This window comes from Gossypium arboreum, chromosome 4, assembly GCF_025698485.1.
Source record: "Gossypium arboreum isolate Shixiya-1 chromosome 4, ASM2569848v2, whole genome shotgun sequence".
Taxonomy (NCBI): Eukaryota; Viridiplantae; Streptophyta; class Magnoliopsida; order Malvales; family Malvaceae; genus Gossypium; species Gossypium arboreum.
The window spans coordinates 3,427,627-3,444,473 of NC_069073.1; the positions used below are offsets into that span (position 1 = coordinate 3,427,627).

General features: G+C 32.6%; 1 protein-coding gene across 2 annotated transcripts in view; it reads left to right on the top strand.

Moving 5' to 3' along the window:
* The first annotated feature begins 517 nt into the window (after positions 1 to 517).
* Positions 518 to 16,847, top strand: part of LOC108459349 (uncharacterized) — a 53,179-nt gene continuing 36,849 nt past the window's right edge. Inside the window, exons 1-16 of one of the 2 annotated variants that reach the window (XM_053026919.1) lie at positions 518 to 1,302; positions 1,403 to 1,496; positions 1,604 to 1,650; positions 1,859 to 1,927; positions 2,929 to 2,990; positions 3,327 to 3,519; positions 5,479 to 5,544; positions 5,647 to 5,726; positions 9,651 to 9,800; positions 10,944 to 11,007; positions 11,736 to 11,837; positions 12,046 to 12,222; positions 12,299 to 12,426; positions 14,850 to 14,994; positions 15,824 to 15,916; positions 16,048 to 16,149. In XM_053026919.1, coding sequence (XP_052882879.1) covers positions 1,015 to 1,302; positions 1,403 to 1,496; positions 1,604 to 1,650; positions 1,859 to 1,927; positions 2,929 to 2,990; positions 3,327 to 3,519; positions 5,479 to 5,544; positions 5,647 to 5,726; positions 9,651 to 9,800; positions 10,944 to 11,007; positions 11,736 to 11,837; positions 12,046 to 12,222; positions 12,299 to 12,426; positions 14,850 to 14,994; positions 15,824 to 15,916; positions 16,048 to 16,149 — 1,860 coding nt within the window. In that variant the 5' untranslated portion in view covers positions 518 to 1,014. The remainder of the gene's footprint in view (positions 1,303 to 1,402; positions 1,497 to 1,603; positions 1,651 to 1,858; positions 1,928 to 2,928; positions 2,991 to 3,326; positions 3,520 to 5,478; positions 5,545 to 5,646; positions 5,727 to 9,650; positions 9,801 to 10,943; positions 11,008 to 11,735; positions 11,838 to 12,045; positions 12,223 to 12,298; positions 12,427 to 14,849; positions 14,995 to 15,823; positions 15,917 to 16,047; positions 16,150 to 16,847) is intronic. The other variant, XM_053026920.1, reaches the window with a different exon arrangement.

The window sequence follows — 16,847 nt, forward strand, 5'->3', positions numbered from 1 at the left end:
TCAATAGAAGTGTTTTCTAAACTATTCTTTATTGATCTTAAAAGATTTTTCTAGAAAAAAGATTACTGAACTTTCCATTGTCTTGTTTTATTAGTCATTGATGAGCATGTTGAAAATTTTTCAAAAGAACTTCGAAATTAAATACTGAGTCATGCCTTTCATTACAAAATGAATTTTTTTTGTAGAAGACTCGCGTATCTTTATAATGAAATTATTACAACTATTCCTTTTTCATACTATCATTTTTCCAAAGAATATATTCTTTAATTACAAATTTTTTCTTTTACTGAGAATTTTCATTATTTATTTCAGAAAATCTTTACTTGTCGTTACAGAGAGTATTCACTGCTTATTATATTTAACAATTCAAAGAATAAACTTAAAATTAATTATAATAATTTAAAATATTTTATTTAAAATTAAACGAGTAGAGTCACATTTAATGCATGTGGTGTTAGAAACTAATAAAACTAATATGAAAATATTAAAATTCTTAAATAGAAATAGGCTAATTTTATATTTAAATAATTAATTGAATAGTTTAATTGAAAATGGAAATGGGTATGAAAATCGGGTTTGAGATATATATAAAAGCTATATAATTGGTTTGATATCCAAAATTGTTAACCCAACAAATCATTTAAATGTTAATCAAAAATAATATGAATTTGGCAATTTAGCTGGTTCGGACGGTGTCGGCAAATTTTGGCGAGGGCGGTCATCTGCCCTGAGACTTCACGTTAAATAACAACGATGGGCCGCCATGGCCTATGTTCTCCATCATTTTTGCGGGTGTTTATAAAGCAATAGAAAATAGTAGAGGGCATTTTTACTGAATTCTAGGTTTTAGGGTTTTATGTGATGCATCATGCACTTTTTTGTTGGTAAAGGAAAACAGATCCAAACTTCCAGCTTTATTCTACTATTATTTCATATTTGGGCTTTACGTCAATGAATTTGGAGCCATTTTAGAAAAAAAAAAATCAGTTTTAATTTGAAAGCAAGAGGGGAAAAATGCTGGAAAGAGTGGTTCATCAGGTGCTACTAGGATATCTTGGCCGATATGTGAAGGATTTCTCAAGGGACCAAGTGAAGGTCACTCTTTGGAATATCGAGGTTGAATTGAAGGACATAGACCTCATTCTCGAAGCCTTTGATTATCTGCAATTGCCTTTTGCTCTGAAGCAAGGTCGAGTTGGGAGACTCAGCATTAAGGTTCCCTGGAGTTTGATTGGAGGTGAACCCATTCTTATTGCTTTGGAAAATGTTTTCTTTTCTGTATCACCCAGGGATGATCATGAGGTATTCTTTCTTTTTTTTTTCTATCTTACTTCATTCCTTTGAATTTAAAAAAAGAAAAGAAAAGAAGAACAACTCTAATGTAATTGATTCACTGTGGCAGTGGAGAATGGATGCAATCGAAACAAGAGAACTGGCTGGCAAGAAGGCTAAGCTTGCTGCTGCGGAGCTTGCTAAACTATCTAGACGTGTTTGTGGTTAGTTATATATCTCCATATACTTTTGAATTTCTAGAGCAAATTGTAACATGTGATGTCTTAAGTTCAATGATGGTTATAGATTAATCTATTTTTGTAAACTTCAGCAGATAATAAAGGAGGGTGGTCATTCATTCCCTTTGTTACCACAAAGGTAATCCATTTTTTGGAACCCTTTCTTTGTTGCCTCTTTGTTCAATATTTGTGCTTATAAATTTATTGTTGAATTTCATTGTATGTTTCTTGAGGATTAATTGCTCCCTCTGTTGCCGCTGGTTCTGTTTCTGCATGTTGCAAATACACTGCTCTGACTTTTGAATGTATTCTATTCTATACTCATGACAATTCATTTTTCCTTCTAGGTTCTTGAGAATATCCAGGTGTCCATTAGAAATTTCCATGTTTTGTACAGTGATTTGCAATCAAATTCAGTAAGCATACCATCTTCTCCTGCCTTATGCTTCTTCTATGGTAACTCTTGTTTTTTTTTTTTTTTTTCCATTTATTATAATAAATCTGATGCTTTGCAACTATTACTATTTAAGTTACTTACATTTGTTTGTGTTGTTTGCATTTGTTTTTAAGATTATTTTTATGTCTGTTGGCATTGCTTCTATCTGTCGTTTTCTTTTTTGTACTTTATTGTCCCTTTTCTTTTCTTTTTGGTGATTCTAGCTCTAGGACTTTACCATTTATTACAAGAAATAGAAATTAAAGAAGATGGATGTCTACTTGCATGCTAATCACGATCTATTCTAGGGATGCAAGTAGACTTAGTAAGCCAGGGAACCATTGTAGATTTTCCTTGTGAACCACTAACTTGATCATCTATAATAACTATTGTCTTTATTTGTGTCTGACTGCAATAAAGGGTAATTACTAATGAAGTGAGGGAGGTGGAATTTAGAGATCTTTGATAAATTAAGCTAAAAGCTTGGGTTGTTTATGTTTATATGCATAGGCTGAGCGGAGGCTTAATAACGTATGGATGCTTTGAGGAGTCCCTGTTTTGAATTTTAGAATCATATGTAATTTCTTTAAAAATTGGCATTAAATTGTTTTTAGGTTTTATAATAACATTTCTCTTTGTTATGTTATTATGCAACTTATTTGATTTAACGTCTGAATGCTTTCAGGAGTCCCTGTTTTGAACTTTAGAACCATATGTAATTTCTTTAAAAATTGGCATTAAATTGTTTTTACGTTTTATATTAACATTTCTCTTTGTTATGTTATTATGCAACTTATTTGATTTAACGTCTGAATGCTTTCAGGAGTCCCTGTTTTGAATTTTAGAACCATATGTAATTTCTTTAAAAATTGGCATTAAATTGTTTTTACGTTTTATATTAACATTTCTCTTTGTTATGTTATTATGCAACTTATTTGATTTAAAATTTTAAAACATTTATTTACTTAAATGTTTTTGCAGGAGCAGGTTTTATTTGGTTTAAGATTCTCTAGCTTGACAATGTTAAAGCAAAATTCGGTTGGGTAATTTCTTATGTCTACTATAATGTTCTTGATTTTCATTTTAATTTTCACAGACACACACTCTCTTCCACTTTGTCATAGGGACATGAAGAAGTAAGTTATTCGAATTTCCTCAACTTAATGGCAATAATAGTTGTGGCTTGGCTTACATGTGAAATTTACCTTGTTCTGCATTAATTTTGTGAAGTACCACTAACCAATGGCAAATTTAATTTGCATTTTGTTTTCTTTCGCTTTTTCATAAGTTTTGCAAAAATTAAGTCCAAATATTGATTCTTATCTTGATATGTAATTAGCTCTAATTTCAAATAAAAATTTTCTTACCTTATAATGCAGGCTGAGAATGGGTCAGGTGAGCAAAGTTGTGGAGGTTGAAGGTTTGGAAATTTATTGTAGCATCTGCAAGGATGCTGCCAAGGATTTGAGCTTGAGCAATACTGGGGGTTCTGAATCCTGGTTCAATTCACACCGTGTTGGTGATAAGTCTGAACATATAGTAGAGCCATTCAATGTATCACTGTCTCTTTTGGTATGCAAATTTTATTTGAGCTTTTTAGTTCTTCTGCTCAAGATTTATTCCTGTTTGAATTTCTTTGTAGTCTCTATGTAATGTAGGTATTGGTTGGTGATTTCTATATATCTCTATATCTGCTGAAAAGAAAAGGAGTAGTCTGTAGCAAAGCTAGGAAGCTGCTTTAAGGCAATCATAGTTATATCTTTTATGAACTTTTCTCTTCAGGATTTTTGTTGATCTTTGCTTGTGATAACAAGACTCTTTTGTTCTATTAGTCTCTTTTATGACTAAAATCAGTTAACATATAGTGATTTTATTATTCTGTAACTCTCTCTCTGCCTATGCCTTGTGTTTTACTTGCATCCTTAATGTGGGCATCATGTGAAGCATGTCAGCATCTTGAAGGGCCTAGGTGGACCTTGTTTCTTTTCCCAGTTTTCAAGAAGTCTAATTCTGTTTTAAAATCTGTCCCTGAATTAGATGACTGTTAAGTTAATTACAGCATTCCACAAGACGATAAAACAAAAAGGAAAAACTTTATTCTGTTTTCTTGGATGGTGGGTGGGATAAGGAGCTATAGGAATTGCCTTCTATTGTTTTCCAAAAAGCATTATGTTAATTTTGAACATTTGTTTTCTGGTTTCAGTTTATTGATGGTAAGGGCAGAAGCATTTTGTAGATTTAAGTGAAAAAGATAGGTTATGAGTTTAAAAGTTATGTGCTTATGTCTCTGGATAAAAACTCTCATTTTCAGGAGGGTGGTTTTTTTAGAAGGTCTAAATTTAATTTAACCTTGTCGGGTAGAGCTGCAAATGAACCATGGCATGTGCTTGCATGTTAAGAGCTTAGCATGTTTCAATGTTGCTGCTTGTATTCAACTTAATATTTAGATTTAAAAAACCTGCTTTTGCTAAGCTTGATAGAAGCTTATCAAGTTTTTCCCTAACTCTTATCTTTTGGCTCTATACTGTTGTGTTTAAAACCAAAACAGTCAGTGGTCTTGTTTAACAAGCTTTGAGTGGTTGCCATTGAAACCAATAACTGTAACTGCATAATTTCATGAAAATTTGGTGCAGCTGTATCTAGTTTAGGCTTGGCTTAATTGTAGTTACCTTGTTGCCTAGCCTTAATCTTCTGATTCAGTGCCGCTGCATTCAGATCCAAAATAAGCGATAAATGTACTTCATGAGTTTTGAGAGGATAGCATAAGAAACCGATTTCCGTAATCCTCAGAAATGTCATGCAAATTTCAATAAAAAGTCCTCAGGGATATTGTAAAAGTTCAAAAAAGATACACTGTACAGACTATCATTTTAGAGAAAGAGAAATATGGTTATTAAATACCATGGCCAGAAGATTGACAAGTTAACATAAACTGTTCTGGGTTTTATTTTATGAAGGTTTTGAAATGTGGATATAGAATATAGATAAAGTGGGATTAGGGAGACTTCTTGCTTCTTTCTCAAATTACATATAAGTAGTCATCTAATGTTTATAGTTTTATATGTACTAAATTTTCCCTGAAGGAAAAAGAAGTTGGATGCCTGTTTACCAAACATTTTTTTAAGGAGAAGATATTGGTCCTTACATGGAGTTTTGGTGGTTAAATGGTGATGGAATATCAACCTAGATATATTTTCAGAGTTGAATGCTGCTGCCTACACTTGTGTAGGGTGATAGGAAACTGGGGGATTTATTCATTTAAATTGTTACTCTGCTTTATCCAATATTGCTCTTACTTAAGCTGGTGATTTTTTGTGCCTTCTTAGTAACAGTTATTTGTGGTTTAAGGATGCATTTTTCGATAATAAATATCCTTGTTTCTTGAAGAAAAGTATTGTTCTTGAACTTGAGGAAATTTGTATGTGCATGCATTTGTGTGTCTATATATACATATATACGAGTTACAAGTTTTCATTGAATTTGTACTATTTACTTTAGAATTTTCTATCATACTTCTTTTTGGTTATGCAGGTGAACAGATCAGAAAAACTTAATGATTTGCCGCAGTATTCTATCAGTGCTAAAATGACCTGTTTGGTCAGTTTTCCTCCTCACCAATTATTAGTACTTTATAATTTCGTCAACCCTTTATTTTGAATGATATTCGATTTCTAATTTGTGTTCTTAAATTCTTTTAAGGTTGTGTCTTTGAATGAGATTCAGCTGCAGCAAATCTTGATCCTTTCAGATTACTTATCTACAAGTCAGTTAAGGGAGAAGTAAGTTAGATTTTTCATTCTCTGTCATTTATATGCAAACTTAATTTCAAAGTTTTTCCTATAATTTCAGTGATTTTCCTAGTTCTTACTGTGGCTTGGTGATACTCCTTTGGAAGAAGAATTTTTGTTGTTTTCATATTTATAATTTCTACGAACTCACTTAGTTTGACTATGATCGTGGTACAACCATAGGAAATTTCATATTTATAATTTCACCCTATTCTACTTGGTCATTTTCTAATTTCATTCGTTTGATCGGAACTGTAATTTTAATTCCTTATTTGCTGATTTTAGATTATTGTAGGAGTATATTTGCTTAGAGTTAAAGTCGGTTCTTTGTTCTGCTAGTTTCATTTCCTTTAGACTATTTCATGCAGGATTAGAAGTCCAGGAATTGATGTAGATATTAATATAATTTGATCAATGAAATTATATTTATACTATTATTAGAACTCTTAACTAAGTTGGTGTAAATGTGTGATGAGTCTAAGTGACACCAACTTGGTAATTTACATAAAATTGAAAATAAAAATTAAAATAATGAATTTAATTCAGGAATATTTATGTCTATTAATTTAATAGAAACTCATGTTTTCTTGAAATACTATCTACTCCTAAAATGCTACCATACTTGAGAGTTTCCTACCTCATACTACTCGGCTGTCTTTCCATATTTTTACTGCTTAACTTCCCCTTTTTTTTTTTAATTTTTAAGCTATGCACCCATTTTATTTCCTTTTCTTTAAATCACGTTTTATATTTTAAAATTAATAAAATTTTCATTCATATAGTGGGTGTGTCGAATTCTAGTATTGGTTTATGAGTAGTGTCTTTCTCTTTCATTTACCTTATTTATCTTCTCCTTTCTTGCTATAAGGACTGTTCAGAAAAAAGAAACCTCTTCCATCAAAGTATACTCTGCAACCTAAATCAAATTCCTTTCGTGTTGATAAAATTTAATTTGTTTCAGTTTTATTTCATTTCTAAATCCTACTATTATCATAAAAGCCTAAATTTCCAAAATTTTCTTCACTCTCTCTCACTGGATTTATACTTGGTCATACCTCCAAGTCTTGTTTTGCACAATGTTGCCTGGAATTTTTTCTAGTTTTGTTAAGTGCTTCTTTGCAATTTTCAACTTGCCTTTATTTACTTGCTATATATGTTTTTGAGAATAGCTTTTTGGCAGAATAGTAATTATCAATAGAAAAGAGTCAATACTTGCTTTAGGTAATATCCATTTGAGAAAGATGATATATTTTTTTAATTTTTGGCAGTTGATGCTCATCTATTCAAACTTCGAGATAGAAACCAATTAAAGGTCCTAGAACACCTTTTTTTGTATGGAATTAAGTGGCCATTTGGTACCTTCCCTTATTTTGGTTTGAGGGGGATGCATTTGATTGGTATTAAATTGTTGGGAAGATAACATTACTATGTATCATAGGCACGAGAAAGTATTGATTAAGATCTTGGGAAGGTCAGACTGGCATGTCTAGTTGATTAGGTGCTTTACTAGCAAAGTTCTAAGAAAGTTTTAAACTATCTCTACCCATTCAAATGAGAATAAACTACACATCTTAAATTATAGGCATCCTCTTAAGAAAATATATCAACTTTGTGATCAATTGTTAATGATAATTGTTTTTTGGAGAAAATCTCATGGTAAAAAGTTATTTGTAAATGGACATTAAGATTATTATGCGCTAAAAATTACTAGATTTCTATTTTTACATAATTTAGCCATTTTTTTTAATTTTGAAAAATATGAATTGATTGGAGTAGAATGGCCAAAAAATCTGAAAAAATCCATATTATTTATTTCTTTCTTTTTCTCTTTCTTGCTGGGAAAATTTACTAGAATTTTCTAGGCAAAAAGAAGTTTCATGGCACTGCAATACTGGCTAAAGGAAGGAGCTACTAATACCAATTCCAATACTGCCTTGAGCATGCTAACCAAGTAAAACCTCCACCAATCTCTAATCCTCAAAGCTACATGAACCGTTATAAAATTCAATGAAAGCTCTAAACCCCATGCCAAAGCGAGTCAGGATTTCAGAGAATGAATATTTATTTGGTCTTGACGCAGGTTTTTGACATGGTCTGCATTTTCTGGCAGAAAAAGAACTGCAGATGTTGAGTATAGGTATATGACTGTGGTTGTAGGTTTGAATTAAAAGATGTGAAGAAAAGGGTGGCGGCAAGGTTGGATAGGGAGGTAGGTTGAATGGCAATTTTGTCACAATAAACAGCCTTCACTTTACCTGAACAGTAGAAAGTAACTTTACCAAATCCCATGAGGAATCACATTCCATTGGAGGTGGCAATCGGGCATGTTGAGACATTTCTGATCAAAGAGAATTTTGGTCGTTTCGGGACTGTGTCATTTAGTTAGGTGCTCTGATTATTTAGTTTTAGGTCACTTATGGTCCATTTTGTTGAGTTTAGAGTCATGAAAATTATTTCAGGTTTGTCTTTTGGATCATTTAAGTACGGACTAGTTTCGATTTAGGCTTATGTGGATATGGATGTTTTCAGTTTGGGCTGTATACTTTTCTCAAATTGAGTTTGGTCTGGTTTTGGTTAGGTTGGGCAGGACGGTGTTGTCATGCTTGAATACATTTTTGCAGCTCTACATTCCATCATTTGAAGGGGAGGAGATAATCATGATAAGTTGTTTTTCCTAGAATGAGCCTAACCACACATACAATCTCCTTACTCCTATTTTAATTTTGAGGAAAGTGCCTAGCTTTTTGCATGCCAAATATTAGCTAAGGTTCTAGAATTTTGATGTATGCTTAAGGCTTTTTAACAAACCTTTTATTTTGGGTTTGGCTAACTAAAGGTTAAGTCTAAATTTAAATTGTTGGCCTACAATTTCAGCCACTTTTGATAAAAATTGAGGATCTTGGTTTTTCGGAATTTTAAATCTACACTTAGGCTTTAATCTATTGACAACTATTTTTTTTATTCTTTTGCATTTCACTCTTTGTTTGGAAGGATTATTTTCGTTCTCCATCTAAAATTTAATTCAATGTTAGTTATCATTTTCAATGGCACATAATAATTGGGGTTAGTTTCTAGTAATTGATTATGTAGACCTATATAATTCTTGTGTCAAAAATCATAAGAGCCTTATTTCAAACTGTTTGGCTTGCCATCATGAAAGAGCTAAGCAGCCGGACTTGTTATGACTTTGATGAAGTAATTTTTGGTTTACCTCTATGTGTTATCTATTGAGGCTACTTGTAGCTTTTATGGTTTCTTGATGATTGGATAGATCGATTAGCTTTTTCTTTCTTTTTGATGGGGTGCTTCTACTTTTAAAAATGTTGTTGCATTTTTTTTAATCAAATAACTTTAATGAATGTGACTAAGTATGATTTGGCAACGCAAGACACACAATTTGGGACCAAAGCAATTTTAAGGAGAAGAGGAGACGAAATTGCTTGGTTGGAGGGATAGAAGGAAGAGGCAAATAACAAGCTCAGATGGAATTTCACTGCTTTTTGATCCATAGCTATAAAAAATAAGCAACCTCAGTTCTAATAAGCTAAACCCTATATACCATAATAAATGCAGAATTTGAGATTTAATGCTAAATGATATACATTTGAATAACATTCATAATGTGAAACCATGTAATTGAATAGAGTTTGTAACTTTCTTGCCTCAAATCAGTTCCTCAGCCTTTTGGTCTTTTTTCTCCTTTTACTTTTGATGGGGTTTTGTTGAATGCTTGTTATATTTGTAGAGTTAGCTAATCATTAATATATCTCTCAGTGGAAGGTTCTGTCTTGACTTGCTCTCTTATTCATAGCATCTAGAGCTCAAGTAATCTTCTGTTGGTGTTGGTGGTGGTGTTGTCGTCGTTATTTGTTAATTTTGTTATCTAAAATATTTTATCTCTTTTTATTGACTTAGGTATGGACGTTATCGTCCTTGGTCTTCTCCTTTGTCGAGAAAAGAAGATGGTTGGCAAAGATTATGGTGGCACTACGCTCAAGAATCTATTTTATCAGATGTTCGTGAGAAATTAAAGAAGACTTCTTGGAGATATCTTGGACAGCGATTGTAAGTTTGTTTCGACCATAATGCTACCTTTTTGCTGTCTTCATCCTATACGTTGAAGTAGGAATTAATTAGACATGGTTCTGATGTTGCCTTTCCTTTCCCTGTGTGATTAATAGCTTAATGGTTATCATGCTTTAGCATTGAGCTTGCTCCTGTGGATATATAGTTTTCCTTTAAAGTTAATGGGACTAAAAATTCTCAGATCAAATATAAAGCTCTAGACACAAGAAGTTGGAAAGCTTTTCCCTTGTTAGAATGTTGTTTATTATTATTATTTTTACGTTATTAATATAAAATTGATTGATCTTGTTTTGAAGAAAATTTTATTTCCACTTTTTGCTTGATATGATTCTGATAACTTTTTGGAAAATTACACAAATTGCCTTGAAGTTTGGCTGCATAACTAAAATGTCCATGTGGTTTTGATTTTAATGTTGAAGTAACCATATTATAAGTATATAACAATCAGACTCTTGTGTCACATTCTAGTTATAGAGAATTTTACATGCCATGCCTGCCCGGTGTTGCTAGTCTACCAATGTAAGCTGGAAGTATAAAGTCACTAGGAGCTTATGTCTCTATTCTTGTGTGTTCTTTGTTAGTTGCCGAAAATTGAATTAATACAAATGAGATTTTCTTTATCTCCGTCTCCAATTATATGTTGATTTCATCTGATTAATATGGGGTGTTGGGTTTTGATTTCAAATGGGTGGATGGTGTAGTCTATTATATGAGGTCTTGTAGCAAAGTATACTTTTAACATTGTAAATGCTGGATGGAAATCAAAGAAAAAGGTTACTGCTTTTATGCCATCTTTTAGTTATTTTGACTTCTGCATTTTATTTTGGGTTTTAGTGATAAATTTTATTCAGTTCGTAGATGGTTGACTTGTCCAGGTGGCAGTTGCTATTTAACTGTAGAGAGGAACTATCAAAAGGATTTGATTGTCATGTGTGGTCAAGTTTATGGTCGAATCAGAAAAGGATGTGTGATTTTTCTAAAATTATAGACATTGACTTCAAATATGAGCTAAATTATAGAATTTTCTTGTTATTTGTTGGGAGGAAAATATTTGGCATTTGTTTCGCTTTTCTTACTTGTTTTGACATGTTAAATGAATAAGAGATTCTTTTGTGATCACAGGAGTAATCGCAGAAAGTATGTTAATTTATACAAGACCAAATTAGAGCTTCTTCGACAAGACCAGGTAAACTACTCTTCTATCTTAGTTGCCTTGTATATGCACAAATACATAAAACGGCAATAGCTCTCATCCTGACCTTTTTTTAGTTTGGTTGTTGAATTATTCAGTAGTTGATATCAGTTTCAGGGAGATGCTTTTTGGCTCATAATAGGTTATACTTTAGTGTTTCTTGGCCTTTCCTTTTTTCCGCCTGCAATAATGTCCTTTGGGTCCTATTAGGTTGAACTTGTAGTTTATGTATATATGTGATGGTTCATTTGTGGTTGTAGTACTTCAGCAGTCCTTGCAATTTGTCAAAATGTTCACAAAATTCAAAATGGTCTCAATACTAACACTAATTTTTGGATTGAGGGGAAGGAACACTAGGAAAGAGGGAAACCCTTTCCTCATTTGCCTACCTTTTTAATTAAAATAACGGAATGAGAGGGGTACAAAGCTCCTCTCAGTTTCCCCTCTCCTCAAATCCGATTTTCTCAGTATTGGGGTAAGTGAGGCGGAACTAATTTTGTTTCTAAAATATCTTGTCGTCATTATCTTTTAGTCACAAACAAAACCATTTGAAATGTCCAAATTTCTCTTTGTTCCGTTACCTCAAAGCTTTTAGTTTTTTTCCCCTCCTAATTTTCTTTTTTGTTCTTGCACATGGACTTCCATTTATTGTTATGCAATTCAAAAGTAGCTCAATCACTCACTTGTTCCTGGCATAAAAACATTTTCCAATTTGTTACCAGCCGATTGATGAATCTTTAATTCGGGACTTGGAGCAAATGGAGAAAGAATCTGATATTGATGATATTTTAAGTTATAGAACAGCTGCGGAACATGAACTGCAGGTATGAATATTTGGATGCACTGCTTTACAATTATATCAGAATGGTTGCTATATTTAATACCTCTTAGATCTCATGGTTAGTAGTTTTGGTTTATATTTCTGCTCTGTTTAATGTGTTGATCATGACTTGACATGGTTCTATGAATTTTCATATATTTACTCACAGTTTTTTTCCCACTTTGTCAATATATATTTATATTGGTGGGTAGGAAGTTTTATTGAAGTCGTCAACAGCCAATTTCTATGTTGAGAAGTCAAGACTAGATGGTCAGTCAGCTGGCAAGTCTCGAGGATGGTTGAATTGGTTGTCCCGAGGTATGCTTGGTGCTGGAGGAACAGATGACTCTAGTCAGTTCTCTGGTGTTGTTTCTGATGAAGATGTGCAGGTACTTCTTAACCAAGCTGTAGTTCATTGAAAATGCTTTAGATCAGAAAGCTTATGGCTTCCCCTCTTTTTCACAGGATATATACGAGGCAACTAAGTTCTATCCTCCAGTTTTGTCTGGAATAGACGCCGATACAAATGATAAGATTAACTCAAGGGCAATCGAGTTCAGCATAGATGAAATTTCTGCAACAATATGGAGCATGTATGTTAGCTTACCTTTGAGCCTTTTTTGATTTAAAAATATATTACTGATTTCACTTTAGCATGAAAATATATTGATGTTAATTTGTTGTATATATTACATCATATATTGTAATCACAAGAATTTGGTGTTAATTCCTTTCTCCATATTAAAACTTGTACATTTTTATGGCACTTTAGCTTCATATGACACTATAACAATATCTGTTTGTTAAGATCCAGGCTGAAATCTTAAACAAAACTTCATGCTTTGAAGTATCTTAACTTTGGATTGGGCAAGGATGTGTTGCAAGTAACTTCTGAATTCTTCATAATTAATGATCTGATCTTATAATTTGTCCATTATAGTCTTAATTTGAATATTGTTAATATCACTTTAAGAAGCCTGTTGTTATTCAAGTTTGCATTTGCTAAGAATGAGAGTGAAATTTATGATATATAGAATAAGGCTCTTTCTTTTAGAGAACATGATGCCCTATTTATGCACTTCAAAGCTTCAAAATGAAAACATAATCGCAAAAATCCAAGGAAAGAAATAAAAGAGTTATCTAAGCCATAATCAAAGAACCCAAATTAATGGCCTTTCCTAGCATAGATTTGATAGAGTTTGCCATGGTTTTGTTGAGATGAGTTTAGGAGGATTTGATGCATAGGATGAGAAAGAGAGATTGGTAGAGGTTGCCATGGTTCGGTCTTGTTCATCTATCATAGTGTTATTGACCTTTTTACCTGCAATTATTTATGTATTCCTTCACACATTTGGTCAAACATTTGGGTTTTGGTTTCAGTAAAAATTTCATCAACATGTTGCAATAATCAAACATCTGATCAATAATATTTTCTATCTTTGTATATACTCGAGCTTCTTGCATGTTTCTGCTCGCCACTCTGCCAACCACTATTTTGTCATTGGTGAGGATTGTTGGCTCTTGATACCAATTTGTTACCTCCCATTAAATAAGGATCAGTCTTATCACATAAAAAAAGAAATCTATTCTTAAAAATAAAACAAATCAACTGAAATAAAAGCATATTCAAGAAACCTAAGAAAAGAAATAGAAGTGTAATCTAAGCCTTAATTAAAGAGCCCAAATTAGTGACTTTTTTTAACATAGATGTGACTTGTGTCAAAGAATCAGAATGTTGTCATAGAGTATATTCTTGAGCTACATTTGATAGTTAGTGTAACCCCATTTCATTCTTGAGTACTAAAGGGACCAACATGGTAGTGACAGTTCCCCTGTCTGTTGCTAAAAACAACTCTGAGAATGACAAGGTGATGGAAATAGTTTCAATTGTAGGTAGTGCGATCACTCTTCTGTTAAAAGGTTGACTTGTGCAGAGATGGTGAAACTAAGAGACAAGGGTTTGGGCTACAATTGTGATGAACCATATTCATTCAAGCACCAATGTAAAAAAATATTTTTGTTGGAGATAAAGGATCTTGATGATGTTGTGTAGAACCAAGAATAAAGGATCTTGATGATGTTATCTAAAAAAAAGTATTTTATTGCAATTAAAAGTACTTAGTTTTGGTTTCCTTAACTATAGTTTCTTATTCTTCAAGTAAATTTTAGTTTCTTAGTTTACAAGAATAAAACCCTATGTAACCTCTATTTTAGGGGACAATTCTTAGTAATAAAATAGGACAGAAATTATTCTAATTTATAGAGGTTTATGACTCTCTTTCTAACGAGTCTAAGGTTAGGAGCTCCATTTGACTAGTTCTAAGGTTAGGAGCTCCCTTCAACGAGTTCCATACGTTATTCTCATGGTAGAAGTCGCAACAAGGGGAAGGCTCCCTTAATTGAAGTGAAATTTTTCGTGAACAGTCCGATGATTTGATCCATAACCCTTGACCTTAACACAAGCTTATGTGCATCATTGAGGAACAAGAACATGCAAAACCCATGGAACTTAAAACTTATGAAGAAGACCTACTGAATCAGGTGTTTGAGAGACTAATATTTCAAAATACAAAACTACTGTTACAAATCTTTGATTGTTTAAAGAAGCAACATGTACAAAATATGAAATACTTGAAACTTTGTCCATGCTGTCTCTGCTAGGACCATGCCTTGGTAGAAATGTGAGTGGGCAATGACCTTTTTGCTACTGTATTTTGCTGCTTTTTTCATTGAAAGGAAACATGCTTTGATGTGCATACTACCTAATGCAATAGTTTCTCTAGAATTGCAGGAAACATGGTGTTACTTTCAGTTATCAAAATTTCCATACCCTGCTATTGCCATATTTTTTCACTTATATTAGTTAATTGCTTCTTTTGATGTTGCATTACTTGTAGTTTACATTGTCCACTAATCTTTGAAGCAAGTAGTGGTTTTGGGCATTTTTTTTATTAATATCATTTGTACTTTTTGGTCCATATAGTTAAACGTTAACTAGGTTGCTTTGCTTTTGTAGGAATTTGTGTCAAGATATTGCTAGGTTGAATCTCCATGGTGCAGTTATGAAGTGCAACCTTCAGGAAGAATTGGTAAATGTAATTGCTTTTGTTAAGTCAGGAGAGATGGTTAATGCAGGCAATGAGCAAGTGATTCGACTAATGGTAGGTGTTTCTATGGTTACATACCAGTTCAGCTCTTCCAATAATTTGCTGGATTAAAATGGTGAATGTATTTAGTTAAAAGGAAGTCCCTAGGTGTCTGGAGTTAGGTTAACGTATCATATAAATGTAAGAAACCTATTTGTGCAGTTAGTGAAGCTTCTAAATGCTCTTCTATATCATGGTAATTTTGTGAATTATTAGCAAAAGCTTAACTAAATTTGCTGCAAGGGTTTATCTAGTTTTGAGTTGCCTTCTTTCTATGAGATGTGATGAATTGATAATAGGATTTTAGGTGGCAGAATCTGCAATTTAGACATTGGTTGGAGTATGAATTTGGTCCTTCTGTTATCTCAATATGATGGTTTTAGCTCTCTATTCCAGTGTTAATTTAATCCCTGCACTTCTATTAACACCATTAAGGGAAAGATGATAACATTATATATAAATTTCAATATGAGTGCAGATATTAAACTCATTAAAATTAAGTTAGAGGGACTAGAACTTCCAAATTTAACTACAAACCTTACTCATCTGCATGACATTATGAACCCAAGCCTCCTATCGGTTTTATACCTCCCTCCCTCCAAGGAAAAAAATCCCCTCTAAAATATCTGAATTTCCATGTCCCAAAAGCATTTGTTAAGAGAAACCTATTTAACATTGCTAACATTAGGGAAGCCTCATGCAAGTTATAAGATAGTGTGAGTGGAACATTTATTGGGATTTTGTTTTCAGATGCTGCAATGTAATTCTGTTCTATGATGACAATATTTTAGAGGTTCTTTTGTATCTATCTTAATGTTTTTTTTCTTAATTTGTTTGTTTTCAGTCCTGTATAGAGAAAAATGTTGGGGAAGATCTGCCCTCTTACAGAGTTCAAGTAGACTTGTATCAGACGCGGGATGTTGAATTGTCAGTGAAAGTAATTTTATGCCCTTTTGGTGCTATTTGGAAAGCCTTTTCTACTTGATTGTTTAAACCTTGTTTAAGATATTTTTTTAATGCTCTTATTATTTTTACAAGTCTTTTTTTTTTTTTTTCTTTTGTGCCCAGGTCATGCTTCAGTCGCTTGAAGTTGCTTATGAAACAACTTTTTTCTGGGATTTAATTGAATTTTTCTCTGTTATCAAATACTTTGAATTTCAGCATGAAAGGGTAAGATGTATTTATATTAATCTTGCGACCTCTAACAGTTACAGTCACAGTTCTTATGTTGGCAGATTAAGCATGCATCAATCTTGTTCAAACATTTTCAATTCCTGCAGATGTCTAGTGCAGTTATTGCCATTCTTTTCTGTTCTTTTTATTTTTCCATTATGGTTCCAGCTGTATTATTTTGATATGTTGCCTTAGGTACTTCTGGGTTTTTTTAGACTTCTAATCTATAAAGCTCTTTGCTCATGTGAACAAGACTGTCTTAGATTTTGATTTCTTCGAGATCTCATTTAAAGTGGCCAACAAAACTGATAATGCTGTAAAGTATAATATGTTTCATCTTACTTTTGGATTTTATTCCAATTTTACAGATTCACCATAAATTGAATATAGATTATGAAATAATTTTAATTTTATTAGAAATCAAAATAATATATTTGGGGCTTCCATTAAAAGTTTATTGTTGTTCTAGTCCTTTTTTAGGCAGTAGAAACAGGGGAAGTTTTTTGGTATATAAGAAGTACAATATCTAGTTATATGGTTTGTCAAAAGTTGGCTTGTATTGGCTTTTTGCAATGCTGCCTGCACTGCCTGCTAGTGACCAAACAAAAGAATGAACTTGATGAATGATCTGGGAAGGTTTTTATTAGGTACTGTCTTTGATGGGGGGATGCAAATGGGTATCCCTTTCAATGTAA